General features: G+C 56.3%; 1 protein-coding gene across 4 annotated transcripts in view; it reads right to left on the bottom strand.

The window, feature by feature from the left end:
* The window catches only part of Gsg1l (GSG1 like), a 167,688-nt gene that overhangs the window by 20,026 nt on the left and 120,997 nt on the right, over positions 1-26,665 (bottom strand). For all 4 annotated transcript variants that reach the window (XM_078024168.1, XM_078024166.1, XM_078024167.1 and 1 more), the window contains one exon: positions 11,910-12,021. In XM_078024168.1, the coding sequence (XP_077880294.1) occupies positions 11,910-12,021 (112 nt within the window). The remainder of the gene's footprint in view (positions 1-11,909; positions 12,022-26,665) is intronic.

Genomic DNA, 26,665 nt, shown 5'->3' with positions numbered 1-26,665 from the left:
CTGCCGGCTCCGGCTCCGTCCGACTTGGTTTCTGGTCCCTGTTTCCAGTCTCTGTCTGCAGGACTGGCTTCCTCCACCCCAGGGGCTCCATGGAGCTGTCCCAGCCCTGCACTGTCCCAGCCCCTGGGGCTCCCGGGGACCGACCGGCTCACTCAGATCCGACGCTGCTCTGAGGTCAGTGACCGTCAATTTCTGCCCAATTTCCCGAGCAGCACCGTGGTCTCCGGAAGCTGGTCTCTGGACACCACCCCCCAGCACTTCCCAAGGTCAGGGTAGCCCCCCTCCTGCGCCCACTGAGGCTCTTTGGCCAGCTTCACAGAAGGACAGAGCCAGGGAAAACCCAGGACTCGCCGATAGTCATCTGTTCCTTCAACGCCAAACCCGCCCATGGCTCCCCCGGGTTCTTTGTGGTAAGAAGCGCACTGAGGTCACCCAGGCGCCCCGTGTGTTTGCAACACAGTTTGGGGACATGGGCCTGGCCTTTCTAAGTACTTCCTTGTCCACCAAAAGCCCAGCACCCAGAGCCACTCACAGACGCCTGGACAAGGCCTGAACATCTGGGCGAGGGGCTCCACGCAGCCTCTCCCCACCCAGGAAGGAGGCTCAAGGTGTCTCTCTGTGTCGGTGCCATGAAAACTCAGGTCTTGACGGGGGACCGTGGGGCAGGGTCCTTCTGGGAGTCCAGGACGATGCTTTTGCCTGGGCAGCGTCCATCCCACTCTCGGCCACCAGTCCCCGATTCCAGGAGGGACACCCCTGCACTCAACCCGGGTCACCTGGTAGGTGCAGAGGAGCCCCACCCCCAACCCCTGGGTGCGAGCACGTGACCCAGGCCCAGCCAATGAGCTCGCAGCTTCTCTCCAGCCTGGACCCTGGTTCAGGGATGGGCACGTGAGCCTGGTCAGGCCCAGGAAACTCAAAACCTCAGGACTTTGGCGGGAGCTCTGGGGAAACAGGGCTCATCTTCCTACGAGAGCGCTAAGCTGGTGGCCCAGGAGCAGCAGGGACCCTCTCGCCATCCCCCAGCCCCATCATGAGGCTGAACCAAGAGAAAACAGGGTCTTAAAGGAGTGGAAGCCATTCTCCCTAGGCCTGTCAATCATGAGAGCGCAGAGTGCTTTATTTTGGGGGAGGGGGCTGGGAATTCTAAATATGCACAAAGAATCCCTCCTACTGCCATTTCTAAGCACATCCATTAGTGATCTCACCCAATCAATCCCTGACCACCATTAATCTGTTCTTCATTTCTAGAGTTTCATTGCTTTGAGATGGTTATATAAATGAAATCGTACGGTCTGAATGTTTGGGATTGGCTTGTCCAGTCAGCATACTTCTCCGGTGACTCATCCAAATTATCGCGTAGATGCACGGTTTCTTTACATGGCTGAATAGCATTCTTGCTGGCGATGTGTGAATTTCTTCACATCTTCACCAGCATTTGCTGTTGCTGCTGTTTTTTCATTTTAGCTACTCTGATAGATGTGCCGTAATATCATGGCGACTTGAGTTTGCATTTCCCCGATTGCTAATGGAATCCAACAACTTCTCCCTTGCTGATACGCTCTCTGCGTATCTTTAACAACGTGTGTGTTCTTTTGCTCATTTTCTAATTGGCTGATTTTGTTTTTCTTGACTGTTGAGTGTTGGGAGGTCTCCAGAGAGCCCACCCCTTAGTCCTTCGTCAGATGTGTGATTTGTAAATATTTCCTCTCCATAAGTAGCTGCTCTCTTCAACTTCCTAAAAGGCTGTTTCGCAGAATCAAAGGGTTGGATTTTGAGGAAATCTAATGGATCAGTTTTTCCCTTTTACACTTTTGATGTCTAGTCTAAGAACTCTTGGCCTCGACCAAGATCCCAAAGATTTTCTCCTCGACTTTTCTAAAAGTTTGATAGTTTTTGTGTAAGTCTGTGACCCGTTTGGCATTAATTGCTGGAGAAGGTGTGGAATTGAGATCAGTGCTGATTTTTCTGCCTAGATGTGTCTAGTGGCTCCAGCACCATTTGTTGGAAAGGTGCAAATTAGGTCCAAACTAATTTGCACCTTTGTCAAAATCAGTTGGGCAACTTACCTGGGTCTATTTTTAGGTGCCTTATTCTGCTCTAGTGTCACTCAGCCTGGATTACCAGAAGTATGTCATAAGTCTTGAAATTGGGGAGAACTGTCCCATCTCATTTCATTCTTCTTTCTCAAAATTTGTTTCTGCTATTCGAGTTTCCTCGCCTTTCTGTGTAATTTTTTAGAACATTCTGATTTATCTCTAAAGGAAATTTTGCTGAAAACGGACAGGCGTCGTATAAAACCTGTTTGCCAGTGTATGAATCGATAGCTTCGCTATGTGGAGTGTTTTGGTCTATGAACATGGTATGTCTCTCCGTTTATCAAGATCACTTATTTCTTTCGCTGGTATTTTGTGATTTTTTTCAGCATGCAAGTAGTCCTATGAATGTCTTGTTCAATTGAAGCCCATTTCACATTTTTTTTTTTTTAGCATTTGGTATCATGGTTTTAATTGTGTGGTCCAAATTTTCATTGTTAAGTTTATAGAAATATAAGTGATTTTGGATTTTCATCTTAGATCCTAAGATTGTGCTTGGGATTAGGTCGAAGCATTTTTTTGGGGGGGGGGGGTAGACTCCTTAGATTTTTCTACATTTTCTGTCATTTACACGTAGGCAGGGTTTATTTCTTCCTTTCCAACTTGCATGAGTCTTATTTCCTTTGCATGTTTTATTGCACTAGCTAGAACTTCCACACTATTTTGAATAACAGTGGGATGCCCGACATTCGTCAGAAAACATTCAGTCTTTCAACGTTAAGCACCATGTTCACTATGGGTATTTTGTAGATGTGAGTTATCACATTGAGGAAAGTCCCTCTACTCTTAATTTTCTGGGAGAGGTTTTTTTCTTTTTTTCCAGTTGTCAATAGATGTCAAATTGTGTCATTCTTTTTCTTCGTCATCAATTGATACGATCTTGTGATTTTTTTCCCCTCCTTTAGCCTGTTTAACAGGGTGGCCGACACTGAATGATTTTCAAATATTGAACCAGCTTTCATCCTAGAATAAAATCCACTCTATAAATATTCATGACTCCCGTTGGCTACTATTTCGTTAAGGATTTCTAACATCTATATTCATGAGAAACCACTAGTGGGTGGTTTCTCTCCCAGGCACCGTCTCTGTCTGCTCCGATGTCGGGATGTTGGGGTTCAGATACGAGGTGTCACCCCAAGCGCTGAGGTGTGCTGTGCAAGCAAGTCTCGGGGTGAAGTGGTCGGGTCAGGAGAGCCTCAACCTCATCTGCACATGAATCCCCCTGAATGGACTAACTGGGGGGTGACCATGGACAGGTGGGGTGCAGCTGGAGGGGGCGGGTCACGGGGAGCGTGCCTCTTGTCCCCGGTGAGCTGGGCTCTGTCTCTGCTTCCCGGTTGCCGCGTCCCAAGCTGCTTTCCTTCTCCACCCCCTTCTGCCATGATGTCCTCACCCTGGCCCGGAGCAACGGAGTTGGCAGTCCCTGGGCTGAGACCTCTGAAACCAAGAGGTCAGGTCTTTTGGTCACAGCAGCAGAAACACTTGTCCAAAGCACAGGATCAGACGCATCTCATCAACTTTCAAATCGTAAAAGGCTCCCTCTTCTAACTTCTGAAGGAAAACAGGGGCTCGTCCTTATTCAAATCCTAGTTGGAATGTTCCGGTAGAACCGTTGTGGGCCAAGGTTCCTTTCTGAATGTTTTGAAGTTAGGAGCTTAATTTCCTCCCTCGTCATAGAGATATTAAATCACCTGCCTCATAGCGGGTGAATAGTATTGGTTTGGGCTTTTAGAGGAATTGGTCCGTTTCATCCAAGTTGTCAAAGTCGTGAGCACAGAGTCACTCTTCGCATTTCCTGATTACCCTGTTGACGTCTTCGGGGTCTGTCGTGACATGTCGTGTTTTATTCCTGACCTTGCCAGAGGTCGATCGATTTTATTCATCTTTCCCAAGAGCCCGGCTTTTGCTCCACTGATTTTCTCTGTTTTTGTTTGTTTTCAATTTTATTGATTTCTGCTCTTACGTTTATTTTGCTTTCCTCCTTCTAGACTTGTGAAGTGGGAACTTTTAGTGCTGATTTTGAGACATTTTCTCTTTCCTACGTGAGCACCCAGTGCTATCAATCTCCCTTTTAGCACTGCTGTAGCTCTGCACCACAGATTTTGATACACCACATTTTCAATTTCTTCAGTTTGTGGAATTAAAATTCTTTTCTTGAGGCTTCCTCTACGGCCCAGGTACAATTCAGAAGCACACTGTTTAGTTTCCACGTATTTTCGGATTTTCCTAGCATCTTGGTTAGACTCTATGAAGGTCGGAGAACACATTCTATATGATCTGTGTTGGCATATGGTTATTTTTTAAATTTGTTTTTGTTGTTTTACAAGGGATTGAACCCAAAGGTGCTTAACTACTACTGAGGCACTACCCCCAGCCCCTTTTAATTTTTTTGTTTTGAAACAGGGTCTTGCTAAGTTGCTGAGGCTGGCCTCAAACCTGTGATCCTTCTGCCTCAGCCTCCCAGTCCACTTATCTGGATGTATGTGATGTGGGTATGAAAAATCAATGTGCATCCTGCTGTTGTTGGATGGAGTGTTCCTATTGGTTGATGGTCTGGTTGAGTTCTATATCTTTGCTTATTTTTTTTGTTTTGTTGTTCTATTATTGCCCTTGGTCTACTTGATCTAAGGAAGATGTTCCATGATTATTTGACTTTTAAATTTTCTGATTCTATGGTGTTGCAAAAGATACTCACGGGGTAGAAATCATACTTCCAATTTTGAATTTCAACCTTTTCCTGGAATAGTGGGGAGTGATGTGATACTCTTTCATGATGCTGGATGGTGGCACCAAGCCCAAGCTCTCAGGCTGCCGTGTGATCACAAGGGGAAGCAACCAACACTGTGTTTTACTGAGTTGTCAGATTTTTCTTTTTTGGGGGGATATTGTGCTTTGTGTTTTCACATCCCATTGTGTCTACAAAATCCCAAGTTCCATGTGTACATCAGATACTCAGCACTTTATTATAAAATAGGCTTTTCGTTCAATGATTTTTGCCAACTTCAGCCTAATTTAAGAGAAACAATAAATAGAATAAAAAGTTTAAGGTAGGCTGGGCATATGAAATATATTTTTGACTTACAATATTTCAACTTACCATGTGTCTATCAGGATGTAACCCCACCATAAGATGAGGAGCATTTGTATTAATAGAGACAGTCCTGCTTCTTTTAGATTAGTATTTGCATGATATACGTGTTATATTCTTTTATGTTCAACATCTCTATCTCATTGTACTTAGAGTAAGTTTCTTGCAGACGGTATGGAGTTGGGTGTTGTTTTCTAAATCCACTCTGCCAATCTCTGACTTTTGATTAGTTGTATTTAGACCGTTTACATTTAGTATAATTAATTATAGCTTATGCCTGTCAATTTATTTTTGCTATTTTTTTCTTTTTATTCTATTTATTGTTTCTCTTTTTCTTTTGATTGTTTCCATATGGGTTACTCAAACTCTTTTTAGAATTATTTTGATTTGGTTTTGAATGTATCTCTCTATATCTGTTTTGGGTGCTCTAAGTCTTACATTCTATATACACAATGAATCACAGTCTACTGCTGTTGACATTTTGCTATTTGAGTGAACCATAGAAATCTTGGCTCCATTTATGTCCCTTTTTATCTTCTTCTATTTATAATATAATTGTCTTAAATCTTTCTTCTCTTATTATTTAGAACTACATCAGATCATATAATGATTTTTTGCTTCGATCATCAGACATAATTATGAAAAATCAAAAGGAGAACTAAAATTTCTCTGTTCATTTTTCCTTTTTTGACATTCAAAACTTCATTTTTAAAATTTCTATTCTGATTAAAGAACTCACTCTGGGCCATTTTTTTTTTTTTAGGGTACTTTGGCTGGCAACAGATTTTCTCAGTTTTCCTTAATCTGATGATGTCTTGATCAACCTTTCATTCTTGAAGTGAATTTTTGCAACATATAGAATTCTGAGTTGAGAGTTATTTTCTTTTAGCCCTTGAAAAATGTCGTGCCACCTCCTTCCGGCTCTCTTTGAATGTATCTCTCTATATCTGTTTTGGGTGCTCTAAGTCTTACATTCTATATACACAATGAATCACAGTCTACTGCTGTTGACATTTTGTTGATGCAAAATCAACTATCACTTGAATTATTTTTCACTATTTTTCAGATGTTGGTTTTCTCTCATTACTTTTAACGCCTTTTTTTTTCTTTGACTTGAGTTTTTAAGTGTGACTAGGATGTGTCTTGGTATGGATTTCTTTGGGTTCTACTATTTAATCTCTTGACTCTGTCGATTCATGTCTTATAAAATCTGGGATGTTTTCAGCCCTTATTTGGGTACTTTTTTAAGTCCTACCTTCTTTCTCTTCTCCTTCTGGAACTCCAATGTATGTTCATGTTTTAAGTCTATTTTCTGTATTTTGTTCAGAGATGGGGTCACGTACATTGTCCTCTCATTGATTCCACTAAGTCCTTCATCTGTTGTTCCCAATCCATTTTCTATTTTGGTCATTATACTTTCCAACTCTATACTTTCCATTCTATTGTTCTTTATGTCTTCGAGTTCTTTCTGAAGACTTCATATTTTGTCAAGGGTGTTTGCAATTGCTTGTTGGCATATTGTTACCACAATATGATAATACATTGTTATCTAAGTGCCTTAAAACCTTTATCAGATAATTTCAACATCTCTCTCATTTCCATATTGAGGTCTATTGTGTTGGGAGTTGCCCCGGCTCCAAAGACTAACTTCCCTGTCCCCCAAGAAGAGCCGTCCAATGGTGAGCCCTGCTGGCTCACATGATTCTGCCATCCAATGGTGAGCCCTGCTGGCTCACATGATTCTGCCATCCAATGGTGAGCCCTGCTGGCTCACATGACCCTGCCATCCAATGGTGAGCCCTGCTGGCTCACATGACCCTGCCATCCAATGGTGAGCCCTGCTGGCTCACATGACCCTGCCATCCAATGGTGAGCCCTGCTGGCTCACATGACCCTGCCATCCAATAGTGAGCCCTGCTGGCTCACATGATTCTGCTGTCCAATGGTGAGCCCTGCTGGCTCACATGACCCTGCCATCCAATGGTGAGCCCTGCTGGCTCACCTGATCCTTACCCACCAATCAAAAAGCACCCATGCCAACTGTCAAACCGCCCCTGGCTCTATAAATATGCAGAGCTGTTCCTCAATAAACGGGCATTTTCTCCGATGGCAAGCCTTGGTCATTCTTTCATATTGACTGCCTTTTTTTTTTCCTATTCAAGTTGAGATCTTCCTGGCTCTTGAGGCGGTCGGTGATTCCAATGGCAACCTTGACATTCTGAGTATTTTTGTGAGACTCTGGATTGTGTGTAAACCTTCTGCATTAGCTGACTCCCTCTGACGCCGTGCTGAATGGAAGGGGGCTCTGCCCGTCACTCCCAGGTAAGGGTGGGAGTCTGGACTTCCCGCTGGGCCACCTTTGGCATTTAAGATGGAGACGATTCCTGGTTAATGCTGAGCAGGGTTGGGTTCTGGCTCCAACGAGGCCTCTGGCTGGGAGGGGCAAGGGTCCTTCATTACAGCCCCTCAAGCAGCCTCCACTGACCCATGGGGAGGAGCCATGGTCTCATCACCGTTAAGCAAAAGTCCTCTCACCTCTGCTTCTCCTCTGGCAGGAACGGGCTGGGAGAAGGAGGCTCTCCTAGTTACTGCCTGGTGGAGGCTGCAGCCTCCGTTCCCCATGTGGCCTCCACTACACTGGGGGTGGGGCTTCTTACTGTCCAGTGGGTGGGCCCCCGACTCTGGCAGCACTTGGGTAAACAGGGAGGTTGAGCTGCCTCATTAAAGCAACATGGGTTCCCCATCCCTTGCTGGCCCAGGTCAGGTGGAGCCACCTGTTGGCTTTGTTCCGTGCCTTTGGGCATCTCTGAGTTTCCGACGTCAGCCCGAGTCTGGGATCATGACAGAACTCACCAAAGCGTCATCCCTGATCCACCTCCCAGAGTCTTCTTGATTAATGTCTTAACACCCAAGGATTCCAGCTGCACTGAGCAGGGGGAAGAGGGGAAAAGAATGTCGACTCCGGCTTCCTGGACGTGGAATTCCTGAGCGTTTCTCCTTCTGATCATCCCATCTCCTCTCACACTCCAAAATGTCAGCATTAGGAAAACGAGAGCCTCGTTGGCTTCACTGCGATAGCTTGGCACCTAGCACAGTGCCTGGCACATAGTGGGTGCTCAATAAATAGTCGAGGGGCGAGTGAATAAATGCAGACCCAATGGAAACGGCTAAAACCCAGTATGGAAATGCTCCTCTGGTGTCCACGTGGCTGAGGGGCTCAGCGCTCTGTCCACGAGCCCTCAGGCCCCAGAGGGCACCGTCACGGGAAAGAGTTTGAAAACTCAGGCTGGAACCTGCGCTGGCGTTTGTGGCTGGCATTTCTGAGCTGGTGCAATGAGACCTGTGGGTGGACGGCCTGGTTTCTGGAGCCGAGGGCAGAGTGGACACTGGGCAGGAGAGGGGGTGACGGGGACCGGGGGTGTCCACCTGCTCTGCCCTCTAGGAGCTGAAGGGGAGGGGCGGAGGGGGGCTGAGGGGCGGCTGCAGATCCACACGAGCGCCCCCGGCCCTGCCCGGTGGGAGGACGGCTCACTGTCAGGTGGAGCAGGGCACTGCCGCCCAGCCCGGCCCTTCTCGCCCAAGAGTCAGCAGGCGGGGAGCTGGACCCCACAGGCCCCAGGGCCCAGCTCCCTGGCCACGGCTTCAGGGGCCCCTCGGGCAGCCACCTCCCTCTCCCTCCTGGTCCCAGGGAAAAGGAGGCCAGAGCCTCGCGGGGGAGGAGTAGAGGCAGCTTCCTGCTGACCACGCAGCCACTCGGCGGTGACCAGCACAGCAAAGTGAGTCTCCCCAGAGGTCTTGGGGGCAGCCGCAGCCCTGCCCACTAAGGATCACTGCCCCGGTGCCAGCTCAGCTCTGCAGGGAGGAGGGAGCCTGTCCTGCCCATGCCGCCGGGCCCCGGAGGCTGCAGGGGAGGGAGGCCGCCGTGAGGCCCCTGGGCCCCGCAGAGCCTGGGCGTCGGCTGCAGAGAGGCGCCCAGGAGGAGGAAGGACGCGCTGGACCCTGGGCCACTCTGCTCTGTGACCGGGGCTGGTCCACCACCTCCATCCCTGGAGCCACGCGCTGCCCGCTGCCCGGGGCCCGGGTCTTCTTGCTCTGGGGACAGCAGGGCAGAGGCGGAGGAGGGCAGGCAGGAGGCTCCCAGGTGTGGCCCTGCGGGTCCCCTGGCTCGCAGCGAGTGCGGTGGCCTGGCCAGGCTCAAGGTCACAGCGTCCCTGGTGGTCACCGCTGAGATGAAGCAGGAGCCTGTCCCCATGGCCATCCAGCCCGGCTGCACACGCGTTCTGTCCTCCCTCAGTGGAGGGGACAGTGGTGACCCTGACGCTGGGCCTCGTCATGTGCTGCTGTCACCAGGCTCCTGCTCCGTGCCAGGCCCCTGCCCTCCACTTCCTCCTGTGGCAGCTGCCCCCGAGGAGACCCTCCTGAGGGTCACGCTCCCCAGGCCCCGTCACATGCCCGTGACCAAAGAACGCCACACGGTGGCCCCGTCACCGTCACAGGAGAGCCCGCAGCTCCCGCCTGGGTCTTTGGATGGCCAAGGATGCTGAGGCACAGAGGGGGTGAGTGACCTGGCCATGTCCGCAGCTGCCAAGGGTCAGAGGCAGGATCTGACCCCAGCTGATCCCAGAGGACACACCTCCCACTGTCCCTTGTTGCCATGGCAACCAGTGGTGGCCAGCAGGGCTCTCTGAAGCCAGGGAGGTCAGACTCCTGCTCGGGGGACTTCCTGGCTTCTCAGAGCGAGAGCTGGTGCTCAGCAGCCACTGAGAACCTTGAGGCCCCCAAGCACGACCCAGCCCCGGCGAGGCCCCAGGCATAGGGGTGAAGAACGAGGCTGATCACCTCGCAGGCTCAATGACAAGGACAAACAGGGTGGCCCTAACAGGCACCAGGCGCCAGGCCGGGGCTTTCACAAGTCCAGTGGGAATGCGGGCCACTTGGGAGGCAGAGGGAGCAAAGGAGCAGGCAGGAGGGTCCTGGAGCACGAAAGACCCCCGAGGCCAAGGCTGGCAGGCTGCGCTGGAGACCCAGAGCGCCAGACTGCAGTCAGAGGCTTCCGGAAAGAGAGGTCTGAGAAGAAGAGATGCCTCAAGATTCTGCCCCTCCAAGCTGTGTGACCCAGGGCAAGTGACCTGACCTCTCTGAGCCTCAGTTTCCACCCAGAGCATGAGGTTCCAGTCTGTGTTCGATCTACCTTCAGCAGCGGCAATATAAAAGGAGCCGCTGTTTCCGGAGTGCCTGAGGCACCAAGCACAGGCCTGGCCTGGAGCCCCACCCCGAGGCTGGCCACCTGGGGCCAGCTCCTTGACTTCTCTGTGCCTTGTGCTCCACGATGATTCACGACTTCAGTGCTCAACAAATGTAGGGACCTTTGCACACGGTCCACTCTCAAAATGTTAACCCCCTTCCTTGGTCCACTCCTCTGGGTCAGGGTGACTGTCTTCCAAGGTCAAACTCAGGGGAGGGGAGGTGGAGGGGCCAGAGCCAAGCTGCTTCCCTGGACGGTTCTGCTTGTGGGAAGAGGATGGTGTGAGCAGGTTGAGGCCCCTTTAAGGCCAATCCCTTTTGACTAGTGACTCCAGCCGCTCTCATTGGCTCCAGGAGGGTCACATGACTTCGCTGAGCCCAGGGAAGTGTTTCTGACCGTACTGGGAAGCAGCCGTCTCTCTGCTGGTTCCGCTACATTTGTGAAAGGCCAGCCTGGAAATGCACCAGGTGCCACCTTTGTCACTGCCCCGGGGAAGCTGCTTGAGGACGAAGCTGACACAGAGGGAACAAAACAGGAAGGAGGGGGGGGGAGAAAGACTGAGCTTTGGATGGAAGCACCCGGTCACCTGGATCCAGCTGTACCTGAATCAGACATTTCGGTAGCTCATCAGCATCCGCTCCACTCTTTTGCCATTTGAGAGATTTGGACTCATTCCTAGCTCCAGAGGCGGGCCTGGCTGGGCTGGGCCCATACGCTCATGGCACTGTCCCTGGCCTTGGTGGCAAATCCGGATAGAGAAAATGACCCAAGCCCTTCGGAGGGAGAAGCAGGCGTGAGGCCGCCCGTCACCAGCCTCCTCAGCCCTCTGGCGCCATGAAGCACAGCCTCTCCTCGTAGCCTGGAGTCGGGCGGCTGGGCTTCCCCATTCCAGGGCCAGAGAGCCCAGGAGCCACCGGGTCTTTCACTTACACCCTGTGTCCGCCCACAGGCAGGTCCCCTGTGGAACTCTGAGGCCCGGCCCCTGCACCAGCGTCCCCTCCTACCCTGGGCACCACCCAGAGACTTCCCCGGCCCCGGGACCCCATCTCCCCCTGCAGAGCTGGCCCAGGGCAGCGGCTGGCCGAGGGCTGAGAGCAGACATTTTAGGCCGGGGGCCATTTGGTCTCCGTGACAACGCTCGGGGCCGGGGATGTCGCGTGAGAGCGGTCACCGAGGGGACCCCGCAGTGCTCCGAGGAGGACTGTTCACAGACGCTCGGTCCTGAACCCTCACCTGGCCCAGAACCTCCCTCATCGGTTCATTCTCAGGGGCTTGAACATGGGGTCACCACCGGAGCCCGAGGCCCCTGGGGACTGGGGTGAGCCGGGGGTCACTCGTGGCCGTGGTCTGGAACCTGCCCGGCTCTGGGGCCCGCTGAGTCCCGGCCGCAGCTCCTGCCCGCCTGGCCGGGCCCCTGAAGCCCCCCAGGCCCCAGGGCTCTGGGCCTGGCAGGCTGTCACCTGGAGGTGACGCCACTCACCAGAAGGACCATCCGTAGTCCCAGGAGTGCGGCCTCCAGTCTTCAGGGCCGAGGCTCACGGTGACCTGGAACACCTGAGTGTACATCATGTGGGCGACCATCCCCAGGAGGCCTGCGGGCGGGACAGAGAGCGGTCAGCACCCGAGGAGCCAGAGGGGACCTGCTCCCCAGCCCCAGGGCCCTGAGCCACCTGCTGGGGAGGGAGGGTTCTCCAAATCAAAGAGCCCAGGCGAGGTCAAGGGCAGCCCTGGGAGACGTGTGCCAGGGCAGGTCAGCCACCGCCAGAGCCTTTCTGCAAAGGGCCGGTGAGTACACGGCCCTCAGGTCTGGTCTCTGTGTAAGTGAGCGTCCTGACTGTGTCCCAATAAAACTTTATTTACACAAGCAGGTGGGGGGCCGGGTTCAGCCCACAGCCGAGGTGTGCTGCTGCCTGTGTTCCAAGGTCTCCGGGGACAAGCAGCCTGGGGCATGTCCCTCAAACTGCAGCTGGGCCTATGGCCCACGTGGCTCAGGAGGCTGAGGCAGGAGGATCACGAGTTCAAAGCCAGCCTCAGCCAAAGTCAGGTGCTAAGCAGCTCCGTGAGACCCTGTCTCTAAATACAATACCAAGTAGGGCTGGGGATGGGGCTCGGTGGGTGAGGGCCCCTGAGTTCAATCCCCGGTACCCTCCCCCCAAGAAAAAAAGGAAAGGAGCTATCCGGTACCCTCGACTGCAGCAGAGTGGAATATTACTTGGTTAAAAAAAAATTCAGCTCCGTGTATGTGCCCGTGGGTGCAGTGATTAGAATGTGGGTTGTGTGGCTCAGAAGCTCTGGCTTGGAGAAATTTTGGCCTCAGGGGATCCGAATGTGAATTGTCTTCCATCGGCATTTTTCCTGTGTGGCCCTGGGCAAGGCACTTCACCTCTCTGAGCCTCAGATCTTTCCATCAACCCCCAAATGAGGATGATGGCAGGTGCGCTGGGTCACCAGTGACTAGAGGCAGGAGGCCTCGGTGCCTGGTGCCAAATGCACATGAGTCATTTCAGGGCCCAGGGTTCTTTCAAAGCAGGGCACTTCTCTGCGGGAAGCGGGTGTGTGGACTGGGGTGGCTGGAGCCCTCGTGGGTACCACAGCATGTGGCTAAGCGACAGAGTTAAGCTTAGGAAGCAGTGATAGAGTGAGGAAGCCACCATGCTTGTGCGCCTTCTGTATGCCAGGCCCTCCGTCAAACGCCTTCACCTCCCACGTTCTCTCTCCTCATCTTCATAACAACCCGCCAAAGTAAGGAGCATGATGAGGGCCCCTGCACCGTTGTCCAGGTTGCCCACTGCACATTGCTACAGGAAGCGGCTCGTCTCACAGTCTGTGAATGCCACTCCCTGACTGAGGCGGTCACACCTGCGAGGTGTCTGTGGCTCTGATGACAATTATTCCTATTCCAAAGGAAAGAAAATGAAAGCTCCTGGTGGTAAAGTCGGTCCAAGGTCGCGCTGGGGATGGCTCTGAACACCAGGGCTGCCTGGAACGCGCCTGTCATTCGCCTGGCTGGCCCCGCCACCACTTCCCTTACTCCTCAAGAGGCGGCCAGAGAAAGGGTGGCGATAAGGACAGGAGTGGGGACAAGAAAGACAGAAGCGAAGAGGGTAAGAGTCCCCAACCAGCCTGGGGCGGGGGACAGCCTGCCTTCCAGGGTGCGAGGTGAATGTTCAGCGAATCTGAAAAATCAAAATAGAAAGGAAAAGGGGGACGTGCCCTAATCGGCAGCATTTGCTAATCCTCAGGCAACCAGTGCCGAGTCCCTGGGAGCGGATCAGAGGGGCCCCTCCGGCCCCAGTGGACCTCTGCGTCTCTCCCGCCCGCCACTTGCCCCAGGTCCCCTCCAGCGGAATGCCCCCCAGTCCGGCTCCTTGGAGAGCTACCTGAGCTCCCAGCGCCTCAGACTTTCCACCTGTGAAGTGGGAACCGTGGGCAGGGACATCTAAGGAGCTTGGGCGAGGAAGGGAGCGAGGCTGAGCGGAGCGGCCTCCTGGAAGGACGGGAGACGTGACCCGCGGTGTCTTCACGTGTCACCTCCCGCTACGCCGGGAAGCGAGGCCCAGCCTGCGGCGGAATAATTAATGTCCCCAAGTCTTAGTTGAGAGGAGCGTCGATTCCTAAATTGAATCCCATTCACCCCCCACAGGAGAGGCCGGGCTTTGCGGAAACGCAATAAGTGAAAATCACGATTCGCTCGGAGACACCTCGGACGGACCCCCTGGTCGCATCTCAAAGACTCTGCTTCCAAAAATGGGCCCTCGGGAGTTTGCTCTGTCCAGCGGGGTCCGCGGCCCAAGGGACGCTCCCAAGGCTCCAGATCGGGGGGCGACTTCCCGCGGCGCTGGGGCACCTGAGCCTCACCCTGAGGTGGGGACAGGTCCTCGCTGCTCGAGGGGGGACCCTGAGAACCCTCGGGTGCAGGATGAGGTCAAGGGCCAGAGCCGGGCTGGTGGGGGGCCAGTCCGAGGCCAGAGCAGGAGGAGCTGCCCCCGTGGCCAGGCGCAGAGCCGAGTCTGTGGTCAGGGCCGGGATCACAGGAAGTGACCTTCTTTATTTTTTTAATTGATTTTTTAAAAAAATCAGCGACAGCGGGATGCATCCCAGTTCTCATTACACACAGGTGTGTGCACTGAAAATGGCCCTGGGCACGCGGGAGCCCTGGGTAAGGGTCCTGCGGTGGTGAAGGCGCGCGGAGCCGAGGCGCGGAGGTGAGGCACGCGGAGGTGAGGCGCGCGGAGGTGAGGCGCGCGGAGCTGAGGCGCGCGGAGCTGAGGCGCGCGGAGCTGAGGCGCACACCCCGCCGCGGCCCGGGTCTGTTTTGCCTCCCACTGGCTCCCCAGCACCGCGCCCTGTGCCTGGCACACAGTGGATAGTTGATGTGTTTGTTGAATGAACAAATGACCATCGGTTGCATTGGGTGGAGACGGATGGTCATGGGGGAGGAGGGAAGAGGGGACCCAGAGGAGAGGACATCGCCAGGCCAGGCTGAGCTGGGCTGCTTGGACCAGAGTTGGTGGCAGCTCTGGAAATCTGGGCGCTCTGGTTTGAATGTGTTCCCCCAAAGTGCCTGTGTTAGGAACGGGAGCTGCGGATCCATCCGCTAGTGAGTGTGGAGGTGGGGCCTTTGGAAGGTAACTAGGGGCAGCTGAGGTCATGGCGGGGGGGGGGGGGGGGGGGGGGCCTTGATGGCATCAGTGGCTTGAGGAAGAAGAGATGCCCAAATTAGCTGCTCGCTCTGGCTCACCATGTGATACCCTCTGTGTCCCTCAGGTGCACACAGAGCCTGCTCCATGCCCTTGGTCGTCCCAGCCTCCAGAACCCTGAGCCAAATGAACTCCTATTTTTTTTTTTTATAAATTACCCAGTCTCCAGCATTTTGTTACAGCAACAGAAAAAGGCCTAGGACAGGAAATGAACAGACTTGCAGTGGTCTGAGATGGGTGGTGAGGGCTTCTCAGAATCTAGGGTGGACTCGCGGGTTCTGGGTTGAGCAACTGGGCAGAGGGTGGTGCCATCTACTAAGAAGCTGAAGGAGGAGGAGGTTGGGTGGGTGGAATCCTTCGGGGGCTGCATGAGCCTGAAATGGCTGTTTTCTATCCGAACAGAGGTACCAAGTGAGCTGTTGAGCCGGGGTTCCTGGAGTAGCCAGGGCGGGGACTTCAGTGCGTGAGTCACCAGCTCAGGGATGACAGAAAACACTGTGTGTCTACAGGAGGAAACAGAGGAGGGAAGGAAGGGTCCCAAGCTGGAGCCCTGGGCCAAGGTGACCCTAGTGTCTATGCGGAGCCGGAGGGGCTGGTGGGGGACGCTGGGGGCAGGGGGGGACATGGGCTGTACCAACAAGGACTGGCTCCATCTGCAGCTCAGCCGTGGGGACAGGTGGAGGAGGGGAGGGGAGAACCACTGAGGGCCCCTCCAGGCACCCTGCTACCGGAGCATCAGGAAAGGGGGCGGTGGCAGCAGAGGGCACGGGGACCCAGGAGGGACTTAACTGTGGGGTCGAGGAGGTTTCCACGCCTACCCCCGGGGTCACGTGCAGAGGGAGACGGGGATCGGAGCAGAGCAGCGAGGGGGCGATCCTCGGGGCAAGGTCAAGAGAAGGTCGGAGAAGGTTCTGGAACACAGGGCTGGGACCCTCGCCCAGGGAAACGGGCACCAGGAACCTGCACGTGAGACTCCAGCCCCGGGGCAGATTGGCTCCTCTCCTTGGAGCACGGGTGAGGCCAGGTCAGAGGGAAGGCTGGCGGTGGGGAGGCTCCAGGGGCGGGGGGGGGGGGGTGTCGAGGGAGGGGGTGGGGGGGAGGAACAGTAGGACCAAGGAAGGGCACGTGGCCTGCTGGGCAGTGTCCCCAGCCCTGGGAGACCTGTGCTCCAAAGTGAGCGCAGGCAGCAAGGCCCTGGATTCAGGTGACACAGGGCTGCCAGTCGGGACACCCCCAATCAGCCTTGGCTCCGTCCCTGGGGGCCTGGACCACCCTCCCTTCCCGAGGTCTGGACCCAGGTCCCCAGGACACCTTCTGCGGACACCCGCTCCAGGCTGCAGGGGCTGCGGGGCGACCCAGTTTCCAGGACCCGGCTGGCGCCTGCCTGGCTGTTTGGATGTCCCCTTGGGGACGGTGTCGGGAGGTGGCTGATGAACGCCAGGCTGTTCCCGGGAGCCCAGCGCCCCAATCCACAGCCTCCTGAGGTCGGGAGCTGGTCTGACCCTCGGGGCGGGGGATGGGGAGGAGCAGGACCCGGGCCCCGGCTGGTGACCTCACGTGCAGGCCCAGGCAGGCCAGCAAGAGGCCACAGACCCCAGAGGCCACAGACCCAATCACAACGCCTGCTCAGGAACCTGCTGAATTAACTGAAGGACACGGCGAGGGGGGGGGCGGGACCGCTGGCCTGGGGCAGGAGCCTGGGGTGAGAGGCCATGTCCCCACACACACAGGGAGCCCTGGAGCCGGGCCACAAGCCTGGGGCCAGCACGTGCTGCTGCGCTGGGGACACGGGCAAGACCATTCTCCCGTGGAGCAGCCGCGACCCTCACCTGCATGTCTGGGGCAGAGGACACCTGGAGCCAGAACAGGTGTCACCAGGGGGTGGCCCATTTAGGAAGGACGGAACTGTCCATCTGGAGGTGAGGCGTCGGGAGCACCATGAACCCACTGTGCGCTTGGGACACAGACTGGAGGTCTGAGTGTCTGGCGAGTGACCTGCTCACGTAGACCTGGAGTCCCTGCCTCTGTTCCTCCTGTTCTGTGACAAGCAGGACTCCCCCCTCCCCCCACCCCCACCCCTGGTGGCTCCCTCTCCAGCCCAGGCCTGGGCAGGGCTCAGGACCACACCCTCCTGGAGGAACGGGCTCCTGTCCCCCCCCAGTGAGACCCGGCATGGGCCCTCGCTGGACCCCACGCGGGCTCCGTCCACACCAGACGGCTGCAGGGAAATCCACTGTTCTCACGGACGCGTGGCGGGCGGCCCAGACGGCATGCACCAGGACTTTCCTCTCGATGGAGGGAAAGCGACTGGGGCAAGTGGCCAGGCCTCCCTGTGGGACGGGAGGGTCAGCCGCAGCCAGGCTCCATCCTGAGTCAGAGAAGCCGAGAGGCGAAGCCCAGGGCCGGCTGGCTGGGGAGGCCGAGGCAGGAGGCTGGCTTGAGGAGGTTAAGTCGGGCTGGGGGGAGAGGAGAGAGGCCAGGGAGGGCTAAGCAGGGCGCTTGATGGGCAGTTCTAAGCCATCTAGCCTCATCCTGAGGACACCACTATAAGTTGGGTGCATTTTTCTTTTTTTCTTTTTTTTGCGGCACTGGAGATGGAACCCGCGGCCTCGCTGCTGAGTGGTGAAGGGATCGGAGAGAAGCGGAGGCCCCGGGGCTCAGGAGGGGCCGCACAGGACGCTCCACCCAAGGAGTGGGGTGCAGGAGGGCTGGGCAGGTGGGCAGCCGGGATGCCTGGGTATCAGCAGACCCCCCAAACCTGGAAAGTCAGGGACGGGGAGCTGCTGGAGGGGGCTGTTTGGAGTGACCCAGTTCCCCCCTGCCCCACCGCAGCCTCCGGGAGAGGGAAAGTGCCGGTGTCCATGACGCCGTCCGCGGGAGGCGGAGGGAAAATAGGATAAATCCCTTATGCACACCGACCCCAGCCCCGGCTGCTGGCCCCAGCAGAGAGCACAGGCTGTCACGCTGTCACGGGCCGGTGTCCTTCCGCCTGGCGGGGGGGGGGGGGGGGGGGGTGGCACGCGGCGTGCACCCGGTGGCCCGCTCTGCACACCCTCCCCCAGCCGGGAGCCAGGGCTGTGGAAAGGCTCAGACCTATTTTTAAAGAAGGAGCTATTTTTAGCCACTCTCCAGAGAACCCGCAGCCTCTCTTGGTAGCGAATTTCGGGTTTTCAAAGCTGCTCCTCACTCCTAACCTCCACCTTCCAGCCTCGATTCCAGCTGATTTCTCGCCCTGGCCTCCGAGGACCAGGGACGACGGGCGGGACGGCAGCTTCTGCTTCCAGAGCCTCTGCCCTGTCCAGAGGGGTCTCCTCTCAGACCACCTGAGTCACCCCCTCCCTCTTGTTGGGACTCTGCCTTTCACAGTGGAGTGGCCCAAATCGGAGGTGACGTTTAAAGGAGCCTTCTCTACCCAGCCACCCCTCCCCCAGCCCCAAGGTGACGAAAAGACCCCGGCCCTGCAGGTGGGGCTCCAGGATGGTCCATGAGGACGTGCCCCGGGGACTGGCAGGGCGTGGGCAGCCCGGGGGAGCGGGTGCTGGACACCAGTATTCTCCACCGCCCGTGTCCCCCCTCACTTGGGTGACCAGATGTGAAACATGCATGGCGTCAGGGCACGGCTGCAGGAGGCCTGAGGTACAAGGGCCACTTTCTGGCTTTGGGGATTTTTAAAAGGTGACACGAGGTGTGTGAGGACACAGGTTTGGGGACTTGCAAGGTCAAGCAGCAGCCATTGCTATTCCGTCCTCCACCTTGAAGCCAGGTAAAGCCACCTGCCTTGGGGACAGGGAGCCGGGGACGGGGGAAGGGAAGGAGGGGGTGGGGCAGGCAGGGAAGGGAACACAGGATGATCCCAAGGGCTATGGTTGGAGATGCCATGTCCCCCAAAGTGCTGGCACCTACTCAGTGCATCCTGGTTGGCTGGCCTCAAACTTCTGATCCTCCTGCCTCAGCCTCCCGAGTCACTGGGTTGCAGACCACCGCACCAGCTCACCGGGTGCCATTACTAAGAGCGGGATCGGGAGAGTGGGAGCGTCTTGCAGATGCAGCGCAGGGGACAGGGCCCTGCACAGGTTCTGCCGTGCCTCAGGTGCCCTCTTGGCTCTCCCGATGGTCCCCCGACCAGGACGGTTGAGAGCTGGCAAAATCATGGAATTAGCTGCCCAGGCCATTCCTGGGAGTAAAGATTAAAGACCAAAATGAGCCTGGACCGCAGGAGGGCAGGGGCCGAAATGACGGTGGAAGGGAAGGAGGGGGTGGGTGAGCAGAGCCCCGGGGACACAGGACTGACCAGGTCAGAGCTGCCCAGAGCCCAGGTGCCCCTCTGGGCCACTCGGGCCTATTTAAAGCCACCATGTCTAAGCCTCAGCCCTCCCTGCATTTGGGGACAGAAGATCCTTGGCCATGGGACCCCCTGGGCACCGAGGGATGCTTAGCAGTGTCCCCAGCCTCCGCCCATTGGGAGCCACACACAGGCCCACGCAGCCCTGGTGTGACATCCAGGTGTGACTGCAAGTGCTGCCCATGTCCTTGGGACCCGGGGCGAGGCAGCCAAGCGGCCCCCGGAGCCAGGCTCGAGGTGCTGCCCAGACGAGTTGATGACCCTGATGGCTTGCATAGTCCCCTTCTCTTTACTGAAGTGACACTGGCCTTTTGCTTCTGGTAGGGACCTGAGGTTTCCTTTCTGATTAAATCCCAGTTTCCAAAAACAACCGCGAGTGATCTAGAGGCGAGGCTAAGTCCACAGGGCACGCGGGGCCCGTGCAGGGGGTGACGTCCCGGGGGACACCGCTTGGCCCGGCCCTCCCTGCTCCAGGGGCCGCATTAGCCGAGCCGCAAACCTGCTGCTCTGGCCGGCTGGGCTCCCGTGCCCTGAGCGCCACCTCCCTGCCCGGGGCTGCCATACCAGCCAATTAGCTCCAGTCCCCAGGAAGTTCCTGTGCACGAGAAAAATGACGGATGGAGCAGCCGCGTGGCTGCGGGACCCCCGGAGAGCCAAGAGAGGCTGTCCCCCAACCCGGGGCGCTTCACGGTTTATAAAGACGCAACCATCCCGAGTCCTGCGCCATCCTAGCCTTATCCCAGGAGGGCGAGGCTTGGTCACAGCTTATTTGACACAGGAGAGAGCAGAGCTCAGAAAGGCAGAGCAACCTATCCAAGGGTAACACAGCATGAAGTCCGCCAGAGCCCGAGTCCAGGTGATCCCATGGCCGCCTCTTCGTCCCTTCATTCAACAAACGTTTATTAAGCATCTGCTTTATGGCAGGCTCTCTCCATGGCCCAGGAAATAAAGGAGTAGAAGACAGTTTTCCTGCCCGCGTGAAGCTGAGACAGAAAATAAAAATGTGAGCCAATTTTAAAACTCTGGGTTTTATTAATGTGACGCAGGGAAGAAGGGGACAGGAGGGGACGGCAGGGGACGGGAGGGTGGCTGGGTGGGTGGTTGAGCCACGGAAGCCAGGGCCGGGCCCCGGGGACCTGGCAAATGTGCAGGGGACGAGACCCGGCGGGGAGAAGAGCAAGGCAGGAAGGTCACGGCGGCTCAGCGGCACACCCGGGGCGGGGAAGTGGGGGGATGTCCCCTTGAGGAGTCACCAGAGGCTCTGGGGCTGGGCGACACTGTCAGCCTCGCGTCCTTCCCAATCCCCAAGTTCCTCCGCAGGCCTCTGGGCCTCCCCTGCCTCTGGCTCCAGGGCTCATGGAGGGACCCAGAAACAGGTGGACTGCAGGCTCTGGCGGCCACCTCTGTCCTGGGACTGGATCTGAGATGTGTCCCCTTCAGGGCTGGGACCCAGACCCACATCTGGCCAGGGGGCAGGAGGTGGGGGCTGCACTGAGGTCCACGGGGACGCTGAGGCCCGGCCCTGTGCTGAGCAGCTCTGAGGCTGCCTGGGACAGGGAGGGCAGCGCCCAGGGGACCTCGGGCACCTCACACCTGGCCTGACGTCACTGTCGTGGCTCCCACTGGCCCTGGTGGCCCTGCTCAGGGCCCTCGGCAATTTCTCTCTGGCCTATTCCGTGGGCCGTGGTGGAGTTTCCTGCCATCCTCTGAGGGGTCCTGCGACTCCGGCAGGTGGCCCCAGCCAGGGTCCCTCTGCCCAGATGAGGACGTAGGTCTGGGACGCCCTGGGGTCTGCGAGGTGCCACTGCTGGGGGCCCACATCTGCAGAGCAGCGGGGGCGGGGAAGCCCTCGCCCCACTGGCTCCCCCAGGCCGGGCAATGTCACAGGCCGCGTGCAGCCTGGCTCCCTGTCCCTGTCCTCGGTGCCAGCCGCCACCTCCCAGAGACAAACGGTGGTGGCAGGCACAGGCTCACTCAGCGCCTCGCAATAACCACAGGGAGCAGTCCCCGCCCCCGGGGGAGAGAGGCCCCGCCCCCTGGGGAGAGGCCCCGCCCCCGGGGGAGAGAGGCCCCGCCCCCTGAGGAAGAGGCCCCGGCCCTGGGGAGAGAGGCCCCGCCCTGGGGGAGAGAGGCCCCGCCCCCTGGGGAGCGCACAGAAAACACTGTCAGCGAGGAGACCCTTCCCCGGTGGAGGCTGCCATCAAGGGGAGGGGGCCTCCAGGGCCCTGGACTCCCCGGCTGCCCTCTGAAGGGAGGGGGCTGGGGACAGAGGAAAGGCAGGCACCTAGGGGGACAGCAGCAGCTCCTCGTGGGAAACACGGAGTCCAGGGAGGGACCAAGGACAGAGGACCGCAGAGGGGCCAAGGGGGTCGCCGACTCTTCAGAGTTATCGAAATACGCTGTTTCTTTTTCGGGCAAAGACTTATGGACAAGGGTATTTATTATTCGAAAGTGTAGGAGACGGCTTTAAAATCCACCAATAGGGGATCCGTAGCTAAAGTTCTGGCAAAGGAAATTTCTGCCTCCTTTGCTGACCTCACCTCCCTCCCTCTGCCCTCTTCCATCCTCGCCAATCACTGGTCTCCTCCTCCCTAGAGGTCCCCAGCTTATTCCTGCCGCAGGACCTTTGCACTTACTGTTTCCACTGCTCTAGACATTCACGTATCTTTTTACTTCTTTCTCTCCTCAGGCTCAGATTCCAGGCCCTTCCCCAGTGGCTGAGGCCAAGTTCACTATGTTTCAGAAATGTCAGTGCCGATTCATCCACTGTGGAGACCCTCCAGGCCAGAGCAGCCAGTGGCCTAGAACATCTCAGGGTCTCAGGGGGGACCCAACCCCATGGACATGTCACACACCATTCAGCTTTCAGTCCCAGGGAGCTCTCTACCACGTCTGCCAAGCTGCCATTTATGAAGGTGTGGTGGGGAGACCCTAGGGCACCCCCAGGCCCTCACACGTTGAGGACTACCTGACGTAAGGCTGCCGCACCTCTCCTGCAGGAGGCTTTCACCCCAGGGTGGCTTGAGGGAGTCAGTTGGGGTCCACGTGACAAGAAACCAAAGGTTCTGGAGGCTTGGGGTGGTCTCTGGCCAGCGAGCCCCAGGGAGGACCCCACTCTGGCCGACACCTTGGCCGTGAGCACCCCAAGGGCTGGTCCCAGGCTCCTGACCCATGGATCTGTGAGCCCATAACTGTGTTCGGTTTCAAGTTGCTAAGCTCATGCCACCGTCACCAGGAAGGCACAGGTAACGGGTACACAGGGCCACAGCAGGTGACAGAGCTGGGGCCTGGGGCACACCTGACCAGGGCAGGCAAGACCCCTCCAGCCTGAGCCTCAGCGGGTTGGTGGGGTTGGGGACGGTTCTCCCCTCCTGGGTGTTACAGGGGCCCACACTCACGGCCCAACACAGACCGCAGAGTCCAGACCTCTAACTGCCCTGCCTGGGGCGCTCCTCCAGCCCCAGCCAGGATCAGCCACAGGCAGTCTGTCTGTCTTTCCCAGCCCCTACGCTCCACCAGCTCTCTCCCTCTCTGTCCCTCTCTCTCTCACACACACATACCCCACACAATGCAGATCAATATAGTTTTGGTGAATTTAACCCAGTTACATTTATTATAATTTGGATTTTTTTTCCCACTGATTTTTTTTCCCACTTACTGTGTCACCCATATATCCCAGAGGCATAGTCAGGCAAGGCAACAGAGAGGCCCAATGCCTTTATTTAATTATTGATTTATCTTTATGTGATGCTGAGGATCGAACCCAGGGCCTCACCCATGGTAGGCAAGTGCTCTACCCCTGAGCCCCAGCCCCAGCCCCTCAACACAGAGTTTTGAAAACAGAGAAAGCTGTTCCAAACCCTGACCCCAGCAGGTCTGTTCACGGTCTCTCTGTGAGGGCTTGAAAGAAGTGTGTCTTCTCCAGGGGTTTATTTGGGGGCCAGTGGTCACAGAGTTCTTCATACACTTAATAATCCAAGTTCATGAGCCTTCCGTAGCTCAGAACCTTTAAGTCTATTTCTCTATCAGCTTCTGAGATGTGTTTTGGGGTTAAACAACCTCTCTGCCCTCCATCGATGGTTTATCTATTTCATTCAGACAGTTGCTACTGGATTTTTTCCCTTGCCACGCTGGGGATCAACCCCTGTGCCCCGTGCTAGACAAATGCTCGATATTTTGTAGGTAAATACGTGATTGCAATAAATCCATTTTTTCCTTTTCTTATTCTTTTACATCTAGACTTCCCTTATTTGTCCCTTGGGGTTTTGTTTTTTGGTCTTAAATTCTCTTTATTCTTTTAAAAAATATTTTTTAGTTGGCAATGAACCTTTATTTTAATTATTTATATGCAGTGCTGAGAATGGAACCCAGGGCCTCACACACGCTAGGCAAGCGCTCTGCCACTGAGCCACAACCCTAGCCCTTAGATTCTATTTGTTCTGATCACAATATTATTAACCCAGATTACTGTGGTGTGTATTTTCCAGGTATATATCTTATTCCATTCATTTCTACCTTTCTATAAGTTTTAAGATGCACTTCTCGCATTGTTGGATCTGGTTGTTTTTATTTCTGTAGCCCAAGAACTCTGCCTTTTAATTGGTGAATTTAACCCAGGTACATTTATTACAATCTGGATTTTTTTTTTCCACTTACTGTGTCACCAATATAACCCAGAGGCACAGTCTAGCAAGGCCACAGAGAGGCCCAGCCCCGAGGCCTCAGTCGCTCACAGGATTATCATGGTTCCGTGATGACAGCCCCAAAGCCCAAGCCCCTTGTATGGGGGCAGGAGAGACGGAGTCAGCAGCCAGGGAGTCCCTGTGGCCCTGGCCCAGCCCCTCCTACCCTCCCTGTGCTCCACCCTCCTTTGTGGCTCAGCCCATCCCAGCTGTATCAGGACACTAACAACCACACGTGGGATCACATCTTCCCATCTTAAGAGACATCTCTGGTGTCTTGGCAGTGGCTGAGTGTCCATCATGAACCCAGCATGGTGACCAGGGGGCCGCCTCTGGGATGGGGATGGGGTGCCATCGACCCGGCCTGAGAACGGCAAAGGGCTTCCCAAGGCACAATCGCGGTGACCCAAGTTGAACAAGTGGGCGGGGGTAACACCAGAGAGACCCACTGTCACTTGGTGACCCGGAAACAGAGGCCAGCGAGGCTCAGCCCTTCGTGGCCTCCTCTCTGGGACAGTCAGGCCCTGGCAGCTCTCAGAAGAGTCCTCGAAAGCCCAAGTCATGGCTGGACTTCATCTTCTCAAGGGCAGCTGTCCCCCCGCTCTGCTCCACCACCAAGAAAAGCACCGAGGGATGAATGACAGCGCGACCTGAAACATGCAGCTCTGCCTCGGATCCAGTGAGTCTCAGCCCCTCGGACCAGGAGATGACGGGAAACCAGAAACGAGACGGGAAAGGCACTGACGACGCAAAAGCAAGGCCGCGGGGCCGGTGGGACGCTCAGGAAAGCTCTGAGCCTCAGAGCTGAGGCCCCAGATCTGCTCCCCAAGGCCAGGCCGCCCCCTGCTGGCCGCACCAGGAAGGACCCCAGCCCACGTGCAGACAACTACAGGAGGCCAGACACCCTGTCCCTTGACAGAGGCTCCCTGGAGTCCTGCTGGGCCAGCCCTGGACTCTGTCCCACGCCAAGTCCCTGGCCAGGCACAAAGGACCCAGGAATGACCACGAGAGACCGAGACCTGGCCTGAGGCTCACGCTCTAGTGGGGAGAGACAGGATCACACCAGACCCGGGGAAACACACACACTCACCCCGGAAAAGCGGTGAGTGAGGCAGAGTTGAGGGGAAGGCATTCCCGGGCTGTCGGCCTGCCTCCCCCACTCACAGCTGTGTGACTTCAGGCATGTTAATTAACCTCTCTGGGCTGGCTTTTCCTTCCAAAGTGAAGGTGAGATGCCAACTAAAATACCTGGCATGTCAGTGGCAAGGCAGGACCCTCTAGGAGGCAGAGGGTGGGCCGGCTCTTACTTGGATCAGTCACGCCCTCATCAGACTAGAGGGCCCCCTCCCGCAGGCTGTCCCAGGAGTCCCCAGAGCCTGGCTCCCTCTGGTGGGAGAGGCTGAAGCCCTTGCCTGCAGGGAGCATGAGGGACTCCAGAAGCCCAGCTGTCCCCTACCACCAGGTTCTGGCCTCAGTTTCCCAGCCTGGTGGCCCACCCCATTCGCCCCTCTGGGGCTGGAGCCCCTGGCTGTACGGCCCTCTGCTGGACGGAGTCCTGGCCATGGGAAGAGGCGCACAGCGAACCCAAGACTTCGACTTCCCCACCCAAGGGACTTGGCTTCTAGGAAGTGCACCCCGAGTCTAGCCTGCCCCTTGAACCAGTGCCTGAGCCTCCCTGGGGCCAGTCCCCGTCTCCTGGCAATCCCCGGAGAGCAGGCCCCAGCTCCCAGCACCGCTCTCCACCCACTCCTCCAGTCCACTGAAGCCGCCAGAAGCCAGCAGTCCCGCCACGTGGGGCTTCCTTCCAGTTTTTATTAGGCTTATTAAAATTCCGGCCTTTCCCCACACCCCAAGGCCCAATTTCCACCTGGCCCTGGGCCTGAGGCCAGGCTCCTTGGTGTGAAAGGCCCCACGGCCCGGAGAGTCCCGGACCGTGCTTCCAGGAGCCGGCCAAGATTGTGGCAGAATTTAAATCATGGATGATCCACCTGGGGGGCCCCGTGACAGGACGCAGCTGCCCCGCTGCCCGGCCTTCTCGAGAAGCCTCACCGGCTGTCTCCAGCTGACAAGTCCGATTTCCCTTCTAGAACGTTCTGAACGTGCGTGGGCCACTGTCTTCCTGCAAGACTCCAGCTCAGTCATGCAGCGAACATTTATTTAGGAAGCGCCGTGGACATGCCAGGCGTGGGACCAGCCTGGGGAGACGGCAGCCATCCCCCAGGGCGAACGGGCATCGAGACATAAACAGCGAAGCGCAATCAATGACTACAGGGACCCAAGACAGAAGTAGGCACAGCCACGACCGAAGTCTGGCAGCCCGTGGCCACTCCACAGCCACGACCGAAGTCTGGCAGCCCGTGGCCACTCCAGCAGCAGATGTTGGCAAGGCCCTGAGACCTGATGGACCTGTTGGCCAACTTTTCAAATATCTGGAAGATTTCCATTAAAATATGGGAGTTTTGGCTGCTCTTGTAAGAATCAGAAATGCTGGCAACACCCGAGTGACATTTTC

This window comes from Ictidomys tridecemlineatus, chromosome 10 (assembly GCF_052094955.1).
Source record: "Ictidomys tridecemlineatus isolate mIctTri1 chromosome 10, mIctTri1.hap1, whole genome shotgun sequence".
Lineage (NCBI taxonomy): Eukaryota > Metazoa > Chordata > Mammalia > Rodentia > Sciuridae > Ictidomys > Ictidomys tridecemlineatus.
The sequence above is the reverse complement of the archived record's forward strand: the minus strand, read 5'-3'. Positions and strand labels throughout refer to the sequence as shown.